Below are 16,167 nucleotides of genomic sequence, written 5' to 3'. Positions count from 1 at the left end.
TCAATTCCTTCCTGGGCAGGCTCTCGAGATTAATGCAGGGCACAGGTGCCCATGAAGTCGGCCGAGGACGCACATTTATCTCCAATTTCCCACCCCTTCCTTCCATGCTGTCCCCGCAAATGTACGTATGTCGACACCCGCAAAACTCTCAAAGCCACGATTGCCACGCACAGTGCTAAAATCGAATACGAAAAAAAAAGAAAAAAAGGAAAAAACTGCCGTACTTTTGCTTGTGTGTAGAAAGAGAGCTAGCTGAAAAAATACCAGGCAAATATTGTCGATGAAAGATGAAAGTCACTGAAAAGGTTAGCCAGCTGTAGGACTCGTTCTGGCTACACTTTATTTTATTCCGACAGTCCGCTCGCCTAGCTTATTGTTAGGTGCCGATAGCTAAAGTAACAGCCGCCACCAGACTTAACGGTAACGAGCACGTGACCAGCGAGAGCCACCAGCTCCGCGTATATACCGTTGACCACTGAGTTTGAAGCTAGGTCTCATCGCTCGAGCAGCACTGACGGAGATAACCGCCCCCGGATAACATGCCAAGCTGCAGTCGTGACCCACGGTCCCAAAGCCAGCGTCGCTGGCATTCCGCGTGGACAATGCGGACTTATAAGTTCCGGTTAAGGAACTATAGCAGTATAGTATAGACTATAGGCTATAGTCTCGGTCGATTCTGAAACTATAGTGCCGTTTTACTGCGCGTTCATCACGGACAATAACGCCGAAAATCCGACACGAATAGACCTCTACCCGAGAAATGTCATCATGAAGTTGGTAGACAGACTGAAACCGAAACAAAAAGGAAGGGGGATGGCTGGATACCACGAATGGGCACTTGTTCGCTGCCTCCTATTGAAAGAAAAGTAGGGCCGAAGGTCGCGTCCCTTTCAGGGACCATCGTACTCCCCTCAAGACCGCGGCTTTCGGGCGCGACCATGTTCGCCCCCTAGCTTCCAGCGTAGTTCAACTCTACCAAATTGGTGGCGCTGTCGAACGCTATGACGTCATTTGTTTACAAACAGGGAGAGGTCTATTGGCGGCGTTCTTCGCGTGCACTCGGATGTAACACATGGCAAGAGCAGACGACGTATATTGAGAGTATTCCGGAATTCCTTGTCTCGAAACGTCACCCGGACAAGGCCAATCAGAGCGCCCTTTGGCGCTGACACGGCACATCAGGGAGCGGCTGGAGGGACTTTGGTAGCCTTGGCGCCCGACCTATACTGAGACTCTATGATCGGCTTGTGGAATGTTGTTTGTGGTTAGCTCCCATTCGTGCGCCTGGCTTACGTCATCATGATGTTACCTGCACACTCTTAAAAATGAACTTCACCGCATAGCACGCTCCTACACTCTTAAAAATGAACTTCACCACATAGCACGCTCCTAGCCAACCATCATCCCGAATGACAACGTTCTCGCCCCCGATTTGCTGAAAACGGGAGGAGGAGCCTATTTTGTGCCCATTATGCACGGCACAAAATAGGCTCCTCCTCCCGTTTTCAACAAATCGGAGGCGAGAACGTTGTCATTCGGGATGATGGTTGGCTAGGAGCGTGCTATGTGGTGAAGTTCATTTTTAAGAGTGTAGCCAACCATCATCTCAAATGATATCGTTATCTGCCCTGATTTGTTGAAAACGGGGGGCGTACGCCTTTTTTGTGACAATTATGAACAGCATAAGTGTCACAGAAAAGGCGTACGCCCCCCGTTTTCAACAAATCAGGGCAGATAATGATATCATTTGAGATGATGGTTGGCTAGGAGCGTGCTACGTGGCGAAGTTCATTTTTAAGTCAACTTTGAAGTCCTCAACTCCCCTTTCTCCCACCTTCTTTTCCTTTTTTTGGCTATAGTCGTGACGATGCCCACTTGAGTGCGGCCAACAACGGCAAGCTACCTCGACACCCCCCCCCCCCCCCTCATTTTTAAGACTTGCAGAGGGAGTCCGAATATTTAAAGCTCGTTTATTTCATATGCGCTGCCAGGCACCTTATCTCTACCCCCCAGTGTCCTTCCGAGCGGTGCAACAGGACGAATGTGACAGAGTCAATCGCCACTCCACTGAATAGATATCGAGCTATATGCGATAGCGACATTCTATGACGCCTCTCTTGAAGACTGTGTCGCCGACTGAGGAAACTCTAATATTTACCGACGTGGATGTGATAAGGACACTTTGTCGCCGGCGGAAGGAATATTTTCTTCTTGCGTGCGTGCGTGTGCTACCACCGCGAAGCAACTGTAAGCGCTATACTAACGCGGATAGATGGAAAGAGGACAACGGGAATGTACGAAAGACCAGGGAAAACCTCACACAAAGCACCCAGGGTGGCGGGATTCCAACGAGCTCATGCTAAATCCACTCGGCTTATGTGGGAAGGATGTCGCTTCAGATGTACAGCTGGAAGCAGAGTTAACTGGAACGCCGCTTCGACCGGTGGAGCCCTTGCGGCGCTTAGGAGAAACAAAGGGAAAGTGTGTTCCGACTGTCCGACCTGTGCTGCGGAGGAGTCCACCTTGCCATGAGCTGTTGACGCGGAACTGTGGTTATCATCGTGAGGTTTGTTTGTTTTTGCGGCGACTAAGGTGTATGCGGCCACCGATTCGATGAAACGTCCATTTTTCGACGGAATGGCGTTCTGTGAAACGGCGCTCGATGAAATGTCACGGAACCCCAAATTCGCCTTTTCATCGAACGCCGTTTCGTCGACGCCTGACCAAGGTCAGGTCAGGAGAACCTTTTACATATTTCACACGCTGCCGCAAGAAAAAGCAGCGGCCACCGATTCGATGAAACGTCCATTTTTCGACGAAATGGCGTTCGATGAAATGTCACGGAAACCGCCATTTTCAAATTCAAGGTATCCGAGGCTTTCAGGGACCAACGAGAACCAAGTGTATGTAGCCCTCAATAACTGCTGCAAGAAACACACACTCAAGCAGCGACTACCTTCAGTTGCTGGTACAGATTCTCGTAGCAAAACGGAAGGGAGGAAACGTGTTTACACTGCGACGGCGATGCGCAACCGTAATGGCTTTTACGTGAGAACATTTGCCGTTGCACGGGAGGACAGCAGTACAGAGGGAAGCGGTTTACGCGTTGTTGCACGACGGCAATTATGCCGTGAATTTACGGCTGACCACAAGATGCACTTTCAACATGCAGCGTAGGGGGGCCGTGTTTGCGGGGAAGCCGTCTTCAAGTACTTAGGTTTAGTCCTATATATACTGCTCTCGCTGTATGCTTAAATTAAGGAGGCCTTAACGGTTAATGCTGGAAGATTCCAACGAAAAACTGGGCTTCCTTTCAAAGTCCAACTGCTGCGTCGCGAAGGGAAACCTGTGCCTGTCAGGGTTGCCAGATTTGGCTACTTTTCTGGCTTATCGTGGCGCCGAAATTTGTGCAGTGGCGACTTGGCTATTTTCTGGCTACTTTTGTGGATTATATACTTCCTCGCACTACATTTGAGGCTCCTCTGCACCCAAAACGGGGCAGTTTAAATAAATAAATAAATAAATATGGTCGTTGTCGGCCTGTAGATTAATTATGGCCAACCGTTTCTTTTATTATTATTATTATTATTATTAAAGGGATCGCGCTGTTTCTCCTTGCATTTCACATACTGAGGAAGGAGAAAAATATTTTTCTGTTCTGTTTCCTGCTGACTTATCCGTGGGTGACAGGACACGAGGCCGCTGTTTGCCGGATTGATGCTCAGCTTTATTGGCGCATCTTCCACGCGTCAGACGCCATGTTGTTACAACGAAACCGAAGCGCCGTCAGCGCACCCTGGAGAGTTTTCCAACACAAACCGAAACCATAACCACACAAACACACATCGCATTTCCACGTTGAAGCAGCTTCGGATTTCGACGTCAGAGGAACGAGATACTCGGCCATTCCTATTGGTCCCCGCGCACACGTGACCTGTCCCGCGGCCGTCCCGTTGGCGGGGATGCCTGCAGTGACGTCACAGCCGGACGAGTTTTCGGTATTCGCGTTGGCTGTTTTCTAGGCGTCGTTATCCTGTTTGCCGTAAAATTTGCGACGCATTCATATGGATGCAGGCAACCGCCCGTTGCATTCGTCCAGCATACTCTCGCGGAAGACGGCGTGTCTAAGGAACTTAATCAATCACTCAATCGCAAAGGGGGAAGAAAAAGATAAAGCTGGAAGAGAGAAAAACGGTAATCGACGTTCCATACAGGAACTTCAATCCCTTGGATATCAGGGCTATCTTGGATAGTTTTTAGCGTAGGTTTAAGACTGAAAGACCAGTATTCTTCCATCAAATTCTTAAAGGGACTATGAAATTTCCCGAACCCCCATACTTTTTTCGATGGAAACTGTTCTTCCCGCAGAGAAACTAATATGCCACACATTTTTCCGGACGAAATCGCTCCACTCTGCGAGGAGCGCGCGCTGGAAATGTCTCTTCCGCGTTCCTCCTCTCCCGCGCATATTTCCCTGCCGATGGTGTAACTGTACGGACCGCACTTCGGTTCCCCGTTACGTCACCGGTGTTGCACAATGGCAAGCAATGCCGCGAGCTCGCGCTGTGGCTGCCGCCACTGCCGAAATCTGCCGATCGCACGAAAGCTGCTGTCATGGAGATTTCCACTCCCGATGAACGCATACGCGGGATCCTACGGCGCATGCTCCTGGCGGGATTCCTCGGCTCGGCAACACGTCACGATGACGTGTTGCTGAGCCGGCCGTGGTCGCGTCAAGTTACCCGTTGTGTCTCCGCTCGGCCGCTCGCCACGGCGTGGCGCCAGCTGTCCTCCCTTCGCCGCTCCGTTTAAATTCGCTCCCGAGAAATCCGCTCGCGCGACGAAAGTAAAATTTCGGTTCTAGACTCAGAAAAATGTCTTCTTTCGAACGAAACGAAGAAAAAAATCGTTTCATAGTCCCTTTAAAGCAGCACGGAGGTAACCCCAAATTTATTTTTTTCCTTTCGTTTTTCGGTGCAGAGTGTCGTACAACGAATAAGACGTCTTTCTTCTTTGTCTCCCTTTCTTTGTCTTTCCACGTTATTAATCGCTGTGCAAGTGTGGCTATTATATGGGCGGTACACAGACGCTCTGATAAGTGGAGAGAGTGCCTCAGAAAGGAGAGGGTGACAGGGACTAAGTGTACGTCCTGGGCCGACTTCAGGGGAAGCAACGCCTACATCCGTTTGGACCAGCGGCATAGCCGAGCGGGTTAAGGCTCTAGAGTCACTAAATAAGCTACGCTTCAGAGTATGGACACTGAGGCAAAAGGGGCGAGTTGGGGGCCGCCATATTGTTTCCGTTTGACCTCCAGACCACAGAATTTTTCTTTCTAAACAATAAAGTAATCCCTTTCGGGAATCTGCTTCCAGTAAAACATAGGACGAATCGCAAATGTTATCTCACACTCAGCGCGCATTAGTTCTTTGCTGCGTGTGCAAACACGCAATTACGCGCGAAAATATTGAAAAAAACAAAAAATCTACACCATCTTTGAGCCCGCATCACGACTGCGGGTGATGCCAAAAAGAACGAACATAAAAACATCCCCCATCTCCATCCAATCCCTCGATCCACATGGTGTTAGATCACTTTCATCACGTATCTATATGGCGTGCACATAGAACGCAATTTGTCTCAGGCCCCCGGACTCAAATTCCACGTGCCATATATATCTCCACGTACACATGGCTCGTCTTCACGGTGGACGCGAAAAAATCGATGGCAACATTCCTCGACACTGTTTGTTCAGCGCGGCGTATATTCTGGTGTCCCCGTGCCTCTTCGCGAAAAGAGATGCCTTCAAAGAAATGCAAGGCGGGCGGACGGGGCTGAGTTATGAAAGGAGGGGCTGAATAAGCTCCGTCCGAAGATAGAGGGATGACGATTGCAAATTCTATAGACGATGCACTGCAAGAAGACCCGACCAGTTGAGGCACGTCATCGAAGCTATATACCGGAAGGAACGCATTGGAGAGTTTTTATAGTGGGTCGTTTATATGCTATCGTTTTGTGTACCCTACACTCTTAGAAATGAACTTCACCGCATAGCACGCTCCTAGCCAACCATAATCTCGAATGATATCGTTATCTGCCCTGATTTGTCGAAAACGGGAGGCGTACGCCTTTTTTGTGACAATTATGAACAGCATAATTTCACAAAAAGGCGTACGCCTCCCGTTTTCAAGAAATCAGGGCAGATAACGATATCATTCGAGATTATGGTTGGCTAGGAGCGTGCTATGCGGTGAAGTTCATTTTTAAGAGTGTACGCGTTCTTGCACGCGCTCTTTAAACGGAGCTTCACCACATAGCACGCTCAAGGCCAACCACTGCATACGCTCTTAAAAATGAACTTCACCGCATAGCACGCTCCTATATAGCCAACCATCTAATCTCGAATGATATCCTTACCTGCCCTGATTTGTTGAAAACGGGAGGCGTAGGCCATTTTTGTGACTATAGAGTGTTTCAAAAGACGGTGCGCAAAGGCGATAGCGTACGTAATGGATAGCGTTGCTGGTTCTGCGCACTGCGTGAAGCTCTCTTTCTGCCATGGGCGTGCGTAGAACCATAAACGCTATCCCTTACGTATGCACAGGTAATAGCTTACGGTATATATACTAAAACTCTCTAGTTATGAACAGCACGCTATCCCTTGTACGCTGTCGCCTTTGCGTACGCACGGAATAGCGTGGTGGTTCTGAGCAATGCACAAAGCTAGTTTAGTCTTGCGCGTGCGCAGGACCACCAACGCTGTCCATTGCGTACGCAAAGGCGATAGCGTACGGTGTACTAAAACTCACTATTCGCGCACTTACCAGATAACATCACACCTGTGACGAGGGATCTGCAAAATAAACCATGCTGTGGTGCTCTGGTCGCAAGTGTAATGTTCGTGAGTTCCGCGGCCCAAAATGCGAGCTATATGCGCAAGAGTCACCGAGCGGTCGCTACCATCTACCTTATCATACCGCGCGCCTGTATCATTTCATCTCTGACGCTATCTGCTTATCTAACCTTATCGTGAAGCTCATCTTATCTTATCAGCGCAGTGAAACCGGCACAACGGATACCAAAAAAAAAAACACCTGTGTAACGTTCAATAAAAACACTTTTATTGTCCAGATCTAAGCATCCAGGCATAAGTATCAAAAGACAGATGACTTTCTATCTTAAACACTTCTTGGTAGCTAAACAAACAAATAACTTCCTCAACTAATACATCGATAACACTTTTTATCTCATCATACAAATACGACAGGCTTAACCCAAACGAACTACCAACAAGATATATATAAAACGGGTACCTCCAGTAACATACGCGTATCTCTAACCTATACTTGATTATCACAGAAATACGAAACCAGCGCTCCGCCCGGTTTGGAAATGCAACGTGCAACGCTGTCTGCAAAACTGTACCGCCATGTCGCAGGGGACTTGAAACTGTTTCAATCTGAAGGTGGCACTGTATGAATATTGAATTCAACCAACACCTTACTATACGACCAATATGTGCTAGAACGTGCAGGGTGGCGAAAGTTCGCCACTTATCCCGGTGAGCCACAGCACAGCATATGCGACACATCAGCGGTTAAAATGGCCGACAGTAAGCAGACGACAGCGGAATGCAGAACAGTCTGCAAACGAATCCCTACGTATAGAAGCGAGAGCTTCTGTTTCCACCAAGAAAAAAATAGCTCGTATAGCCGTGCCAAGTCGAGTTGTCAGCAAATTCCAATGATACGAAGCAGATAGCGTACACGATGGACTTAGCAAATCAGTTTCTAAATCTACGGCTAAACTGCGGCTCTTCGAGATAACAAATAGCCTATAGCCAAGCCACTGCAAGTCGTCTACGGCCGGAAACTGCCTGCTGGGTTGCAAATGGATGGAAGTAAATATGAGGAAGCGTCCAATAAAAGTCCTAAATGGCGCAATATATTTCAAAGCACCGTTCAGGTGCCCCGTAAGCCCGCAACCGCGATGTTCACCGTCTGAGAAGTGGCCGGGAACTGGCAGTGCGACGTAGGCACGCAGCAGTTCCGCTTTGATGCACGTTGCATGTTTGCGTGTAGTGGCGCCACCTGCTGCGTCGCGCTCCGAATTTTTATTGCACTTCAATCCCCCTGATATATTGAGCTGCTCAGAAATAAAATGTCCTAACAAAGTTGCTTCGTGGGATATATATATATACAGGGTGTGTGCAGAAAAACATGACCCGCATTTTTACATGTAACTCGTTGTCTACTTAGCCGAGGAACTTCCGGTGGCGCACGACGGCGCATTTATGCGTGCGAAATCTGTAGAAAAATTGTGGAAGCCATACCCAGCTTAAAAAATAAACGGAACAACGAAAACGTCGGCTTCCGTGCATCAGAATAGGGCAACACGGTGGACAATAGGGTGTACGTGAAAGGGCAACGTGGTACACGTAGGAGAGTTGTGTTCAAGTACCGCTAGGGGAGCTATCGGTGCATAAATCGAAACGATGTCCCACATGGATGCTCACCGGCAGTACCCCTAGCGGTGCCTGCACATAACTCTCATGAGACCGAAATGCACTACCATGCACTGTCATGACCGCCCTATTCTAATGCATGGAAGCCCATGTTTTCGCGCTCAGTTAATTTTTTTACACTGAGTATGGCTTCCAGGATCTTTTTTGTAGCTTTCGCACGCATAAATACGCCGTCGTGCGCCACCGGAAGTTCTTCGGCTAAGTAGACAACGAGTTACATGTAAAAATGCGGGTCATGTTTTTCTGCACACACCCTGTATATATATATATATGACAAACCAATAAAATGTGCGGACTCGGGCATAAAGCCACCGCTTTAGTATAGAGGTGCCATTCTTAGCAACTCTCGTTTTGTACTCTGTTCAACTTGTACCCGGTGAGAACGCAGCATCCTATAGCCAACCACTTAGGTACAGCTGCGAATTTGCAAGTACATGTAATAAAACACTCATATGAAATGTGCATTTGTAAATACCTACACTCTAGGCGCAGAAAAAAAAAACAAAAAAAAACGGAACGTCACTGAACGCACTAAAATATATGGTACAACTGTACATCAACGACGACGTAGAATTTACATCAGCAAAACGCAACGACGAACCGTACTCTGACGGTCAAACTCAATAAGCTCACATATGGACAATAAAACGATAGATTAAACAGCAGCCTATTTGTCCTTACCTAGACTTTAGGTACTCAGATAATATTAAGTAAATACTCCCTTACAATAGAGGATCGACAACGAGAAGTATGCAAAACTAAAATATAAGATGGCTTCATTATAAACAGCGTCGGAAAAACAAATCCCTTCGTGACAACACAAGCGCCGGAAGCGACATCTTCCAACCGGCACGCACATTACCTGCATTACCACCTTCAAACTTTTCACACGTTTCATATCCGCCACCACCATGAAGGGACCTGAGCAACAAGTGTCTACCTCTTCAAAGACTAGCACCACAGTGAGGACCATAACATTTTTTCCCCCTTTCATTTTTCACCCGATGACGATGCAGTCTATGGAACAAAAAAAGGAAGGTTGCAAAAACATAATAATTACAGACCAGTCACACAGAGGTCACCGTGAGATAGGACGACGAAGGCTGTTTCGCCGAGAGGGTCTTCGGCGACGGCTCGCGGCGTCTCACGGAGTGCGTCCGTCGCGGAGGGGAGCACAGGTCGTCGTGGCTTCGACTGCGGCCTGAATGCAACGGGAGCGACTGGCGGCGAGTGAAGGGACTTCTGGCACAGTGTTCACCACTCGGTTTCTGCAGGACGAAGAAGAGGAGATACGCGTCGCAGGTGACCACTTCTTCCTCGTGAAGACGTCGAACGCGGGTGTCGTCGTAGTGGTACCACCGGCCGTCCACGGGGTGTCTGCAGCAGGCTGCAAAGGATGCAGGTGGGGTGGGGAGGAAGGATCGGTTATAGCGTAGATACACTCGTAACACGTGTAAACCGAAACGGCGAACTGGGACATCGCAACAACCGAGCCGCCAAGATACGAGGTGCGATCAGAAAGTTCCGAGACTAGTTCTGTAGCACAATCAGAGACGACAATTATACCCCTGCCACACGGGCATTTTTCAATGATCATTGAATTCAATGGTCACTGAACACGCGCGTGGCGCCACCAAGCGAGTAACGTGTCAACTTCGCAAAAAGCATTGGATCCAATGCTTCCTGAAAGGCTGACACGTTACACCCTAGACGGCGCCACGCACGCGTTCAATGACAATTAGTTTCAATGATCATTGAAGAGTGCACGCGTGGCAGAGGTATTACTTTGACGAGCGCGCGGTAGCTGATGTCAATGACCTTCGCTTGTTCGCATGCCGAGTGGCATCCATTTTTGAATACTGGTTGCTTTGCTACACACGTTTTTGTGACCACATGCACACGAGCCGTTGCGATGTTCAGCAAGGACTGCAAAATGGACGAGAGAGCAAACATCAAATTCTGTGTCAAACCCGGCAAATCTATACAACGGGGACCTATGGGATGATCCATCAGGCTTACGGCAATGAGATGTGCGAGGTGTTCTGAGTGGCGTTCGCGCTTCAAGAGAGGCAGAGCATCACTGGAAGACGAAGAGGGGCCGGGGAGGTCACGCTCGAACCCAAACCCCCGAAAACGTTGATGTGAACATAAGTAGAGGAGGCAAGCGAGCTGGTGTATACGATTGAACGGAAACATCTTCTTGAGTCTGAGGAGCAACGAAGGGGAGGACTAGACAACGACGACTCAAAGGTCGCGTTGTCCCACTAATCCAATCCAAGGTGTTGTTGTCGGTTCTTGTCCTCGTTGTCCGTCCTGTCTAGTCCTCCCCTTCGTTGCTCCTCAGACTCAAGGAGATGTTTCCGTTCAAACGTCGATATGATAAGGGAACGTGTGCATGAGGACCGTAGAAAAACCAATCAGGACTGCATTGATGACATCGTCGACGTGTCATATGGCACAGTACGGGGAACTCTTGCATCTGTTTTAGGCATGCGACCCTCTGAACCAAAATTTATGCCGAGGATCCTGACCACCGAACAGAAACTCGCACTATAGAAACTCGACAGTTCCTTGGGTCGCAGCAGAATAATCACCATTGCTCATCTGCCCTGATCGCCGGGTTTGGCCCCCTGCGACTTCTTCGTCTTCCCAAACGATAAAGCTTAGGCTGAATGGCCACCATTTCGAAGCCATGAACGAGTTCAAGTGGGAATCGCAGAAGGTGCCAGACATGCTCCGAGTAGAGTCACTAAATAAGCTACGCTTCAGAGTATCGACACTGAGCCGCCATGTTGTTTCGGATTACCTCCAGCCCCACCTCTATTTTGGCAGTAGAAATAGAAGAAGGTGAAGTTCAGCAGTGGAAGAAGACAACACTTCGAAGAGCGCTAAATGGATGGCGCTGGAGGTCATCCGAAACAACATGGCGGCTCAGTGTCGATACTCTGAAGCGTAGCTTATTTAGTGACTCTAGCTCCGAGAACAGAGCTTCCGAGGAGTGTGGTCCGAAAGTGGAAAAAGCGCTGAGAGCCGTGTATCGGTGCATGAGGAGGCCTCTTTGAGAGTGGCAATAGCCAGACTTAAGCAAAGTTGATACTTGCCGTCATATGTGCCTAGTCTCGGAACCTTTTGATACCACCTGGTACGTATACGGCAGTATTAAACATGTTATGGCTATATAGTATCTAAAAAGCTTATTGCGCCGTCCTGATATGTCGCTGTGGAAGGTTTACGCGGTATGGTACCCTCTCCTTGCGGAATAAAAAGAAATCCACCCGATGATAGCAGAAAAATCACTTTACACATTGAGCCCACAGGAAACAACGCGACTTGAAATGGGGGGGGGGATATGTTTATTGAAAAGAAAGGGAGGATTGGATTGGATTGGATTGGATACCAGGAATGCCGAGAACGCGTTGAAGCGTTCATGGCAGTATCTATCATCATGGCGGATCCCGGACATGGACGTTGGGAGAGGGCGTCACAAACCCTTCCCATTTCCTTCTCTCCCTGCTTTTCTCCGAACCTCTCCTCTTACGTTCGAGGGTATTTGTAGGCTCTTGACATGCGCATTGTCCGGGAACGGATGTAATGACTAATGAGACGAATTTAGCCTGATAATCTTATCCCCGAGGTGTTCTGTTACTGTTATTCCTATGCCCGCTTACTATGTTACGCACAACAGCAGCCAACCCAAATATAGGATCATAGTAGTTTCTATACTCCCTACAAAAATAGTAGCGGACAAGGCGTACCATACAGCGCTATCCTTTCAGGAGTGATATTTAACTTTGTGATCTTTTTTTTTTTTTCGTGTATTCACGGCGTATATTCCGAATGCGATACCCAATTCGCCACGTAAAACGGAGTATTATGAAAGGTATACGAAAAAAAAGAAAAAGTACACTTAATCCGTTTTGCAAATAAGAGGATTACATAACCGGAAAGTATATAGGCGCAAAAAATGCTTCGAGAATTAATTTCAAGAAACGTACATATAAAAAAAAAGGTATTCGATGAGACTTCATATTTTCCGTTTAATGAGCACGAAATTGCGTCCTAAGGGCATTCCATGTTTGGCTTTTAGATTCGTGCTGCGCTCGAATAAAAAGTACTACGAAAAACCGCGCGCAGTTATTAGGCAAGAGCAAACGTCTACTCAGCCCGCTGAGATGAATTGAATATTAATGAGATTGACGATAATCAAATTAGGGGTCGCGAGTTCACCAGGAGAAATAACCTCTGTGAGGTTTTTCGCGTCGCGAGGGCGGCATCGTGGATGTCTTGTCGAGTTTCACCCGGTGGTTACCATGGCTCCGTGAGTCCTTGTTACACGGTTAGCCAATGCAAGTCAAGCCAAAACAAACCAGAATTTCGAAGGTTCCACGTTACGTCCGGAACATATCTCACTAATTGCGGTACCGAGAAGACACAGATCGGGCCTGCCGGTTTACGAGGGGACGAACGATCAGCAGGCGTTATGACGTCATCTGCCTCCTGCCGAGATCGAAACTTGCAAAAGAGAGAACGTCGGCAGATAGCATTTGTATTTTCTGTTTTTGAGTGACGTTTCAGTGGCATAAATTAGGTTGGTTAGGTTATATAGTAAGGCTCTCGGATTTCCGGATTTATACGAAAAATATACGCGCATTTTTGGCAGTTTCCAGTAGCCGCGAGATCAGCAAGGGAGGCTAGGTCCCGACGACTGATTGACACGGATTCGTTTACTTCTGTCTCGCGATTGTCTCCCATCGTTACCGGTTACTGGTACCGGTACTCCGCCACAACAAAGAAGGCTGGCTCGCTTGACCAACATCCGCTGTGCAGAACTTTCACCTATGGCGAATTCGGGCGGTCATTTCGTGACAACAAGGCCTAGGGCTCGGAAACTGCTAGGTCGGCGCCCGCGCTGGATCACGTGACCGTTGCCGCACGAACAGGAGTGTCAGGAACCTAGCGGTTTTTGATTCACTAGGATCACGCTGGGGGCATCGCGGTCTTTGGCTTCCGTCGTCTGCTAACCCACGTGAACGACGTACGGGCCAATCAGGGCCCTGGCCACTCGGGATGCGGATGTGACGACACCGGATATGGTTGTACGATCCGCTGGCCGGTCGCTTCGAGACCGGCGCGAAAAAGTGCAGGGCTGACAATTTCCTGGCGCTCGGGAAGCGTCACGCGAAAATGCGAGATCTGACAAAACTGGCGAGAACTGGCGGGATTTGGCAAAAAGTTCCCTCGTTCCCTTCGGGCCGAGGGCTGCCGATATTTTGAACAGAGATGATTCACATTCTGGGCACCGTCCTCATATACTGGCAAGGCACTGAAAGTGTCAGGGATGACGTGTTATTGGGTAAATATAAAAGAAAAAAAAAGCGAGAAAGAAATCAAACTCGAGCGTTAGTACTATAGGAAGAAAAGTCCGTATAAGCTCTCGCTGGTCACCGGAACTACTGCGCTACTGCTACAACTGCGCGCGCCGGGTTACGTCACGAGTACGGTGAACTAGAATAAGCCAATAGAACACTGAACTAGAATAAATAAATAGTGGATTCTAGTTCATTGTAGCCACGAGCTATACGAGGCCGATCGGCCCTCCGATTGGGACGTCGAACGTCACGAAGTGACATCGACTTCCCTCGTTCTCTTACACGCCCTTTGTAAGAGCGAGGGATTTCGAGAGAGTGTGCCAGATGAGAGACCCCCTTCTCTCTCTCGCTCGCGTGACTAAACAACTACGTGACTAAAAACTAAACAACTACGGACGGGCATTTCACTAGTCCTTTAAACCTCGTAGAGCAATAAAAAAATAAAAAAAAGGGCCACACTGTTCCAGTTTCCTCTGCCTGTCTATCCTTGCTTCCAAATTGCGAGGCTGTTATACCACGGGGTCTCGCATTCACGGACACATTCTTCCTCGCAGCCACATGCAGCCGCGTCCTGTATACAGGTAAAGCCGTCCGAACGACCGCAGGCGTGCACCCGTCCAACAGCACCGAACGGGAGCTCGTAAAAAAAAGCCAATTCCATTTCACGGGAGCTGGGCCTTAAAATCTCCTTCCCACACAGGGGAGAGAGAGAGAGAGAGAGAGAGAGAGACTTTCTCACACCGCAGCCACTTGGGCGCCCGTTGTGTTAAGAACCCCACAAAAAAAAAAAAAAAAGGCTCCGGGGCCAATATCGCCGCCACCTACACTATATAGGGCTCGTTAATTATGCATGCCAGGGGGCGCTGGAGTCGAGACGCCACTCATTGTCCCCAAGTTAACACAGGGCATCGATCAAGTGTGCGGTCGTGTGTTTCTAATGTATGCCGTGGAGGCCTCAGAGTAAACTCACTTTGCAGAATGCGAGATTTCGTTCCGCCGGGCGTTCTTCGCAACTTACCTTGATTAACGGGATGTTTAGGGATTTCGGGCAGCGTGTTAAAGGAAGGAAGGATATGTTTAGGGCGTATGAGGGCGCGCGGGGATGGATGGGGTGTTGGGAATGGCCAGCGTGTATATACGGGGGATGCACAGGATGAATATAGGCCGAGCCGTATATTAAAAGGGAGTCTGGCCGTTGGGAGGAGTCACAAAAAGAGGCTCGACCTGTCAATCACCGTTTCGCTCCGCTGATTGGTTTGCTTTTTAGCAAGGGGGCCGCCATGACACCTCACTGCCACCCAAAATGGCGACGAAAACAAACACAGTGAAGCGGAGATTTCGTGACAAAAAAATTTTCACAGACTACTCTGATTTTACGCTGCAAACGTACATCCTCATATACGTTTATCGGAAATCAGTTTCAACTTATGCTCATCCATCGATATCTAACTGAAAATAATACGCTTTGTTGCCGGTGTTTAGGCCTAGTGAACACGGCGATCACAACGAAATCATCACAAAATTTCATGGATATAAACATTCTTGCCTCTTATATTCCAAATATTCATGTAGATTTGTTTGAAAATCATACCGACAACAGAATGTGTCCCAGCAGGTGGGGTTCTGCCGGCAGCGGTACAACGACGGAAGCAGACGACAATTCCCGACGTGCCTTACGCTCCCTAGGTGGCGCTCATCAAATTTTCACCAACAATCCACTACTTCTGCAGATTGCGAGAGGTATCCATTTCAATCCCATCCAATCCACTTGCCGCCCAAAATGGCGCTCCCCATGGCGGACTTAACTGCATCTATCGTCTGCACGTAAACCGCTCCACATCGACTTTAATCTTTAATAATTAATATTTATGGTAACCTCAATATTTATATTGAAAAGCTCGATTATATATACTACTTCTATATGAACACGTTCTCCGAATACCAATGTCTACTATACTTAACGAAAAATGTGAGTAACTTCCCCAAACACCGATATGAACTTACACTTACAGAAGTTATCAATAATTCCCTCAAATATTCATTAATAAAAAAAACAGCAGCATCTCCTCAAACACGGATACTTCCCTGTATTTACGGAAAGCGTCAAAAGACACGAAACACCCAAAGCACCCACGCCGCACATCTCACATTCCACCCGTTTCAAGCCAGAAAGAAGATTACCCTAAAGGAGAGAGCCGGACTGATGTCATTTACAAAGTACAGGATTCGGCAAACCGAATACCATCCTTTCAACATCAGCACAGAAAGCATCTAACA

General features: G+C 48.2%; 1 protein-coding gene across 2 annotated transcripts in view; it reads right to left on the bottom strand.

Moving 5' to 3' along the window:
- Nucleotides 1-7,096: 7,096 nt before the first annotated feature.
- The window catches only part of LOC135392050 (ubiquitin carboxyl-terminal hydrolase 4-like), a 35,821-nt gene continuing 26,750 nt past the window's right edge, over nt 7,097-16,167 (bottom strand). For both annotated transcript variants that reach the window (XM_064622681.1, XM_064622682.1), the window contains exon 11: nt 7,097-9,908. In XM_064622681.1, the coding sequence (XP_064478751.1) occupies nt 9,589-9,908 (320 nt within the window). In that variant the 3' untranslated portion in view covers nt 7,097-9,588. The remainder of the gene's footprint in view (nt 9,909-16,167) is intronic.

Source organism: Ornithodoros turicata, chromosome 4, assembly GCF_037126465.1.
Source record: "Ornithodoros turicata isolate Travis chromosome 4, ASM3712646v1, whole genome shotgun sequence".
NCBI lineage: Eukaryota > Metazoa > Arthropoda > Arachnida > Ixodida > Argasidae > Ornithodoros > Ornithodoros turicata.
The sequence above is the reverse complement of the archived record's forward strand: the minus strand, read 5'-3'. Positions and strand labels throughout refer to the sequence as shown.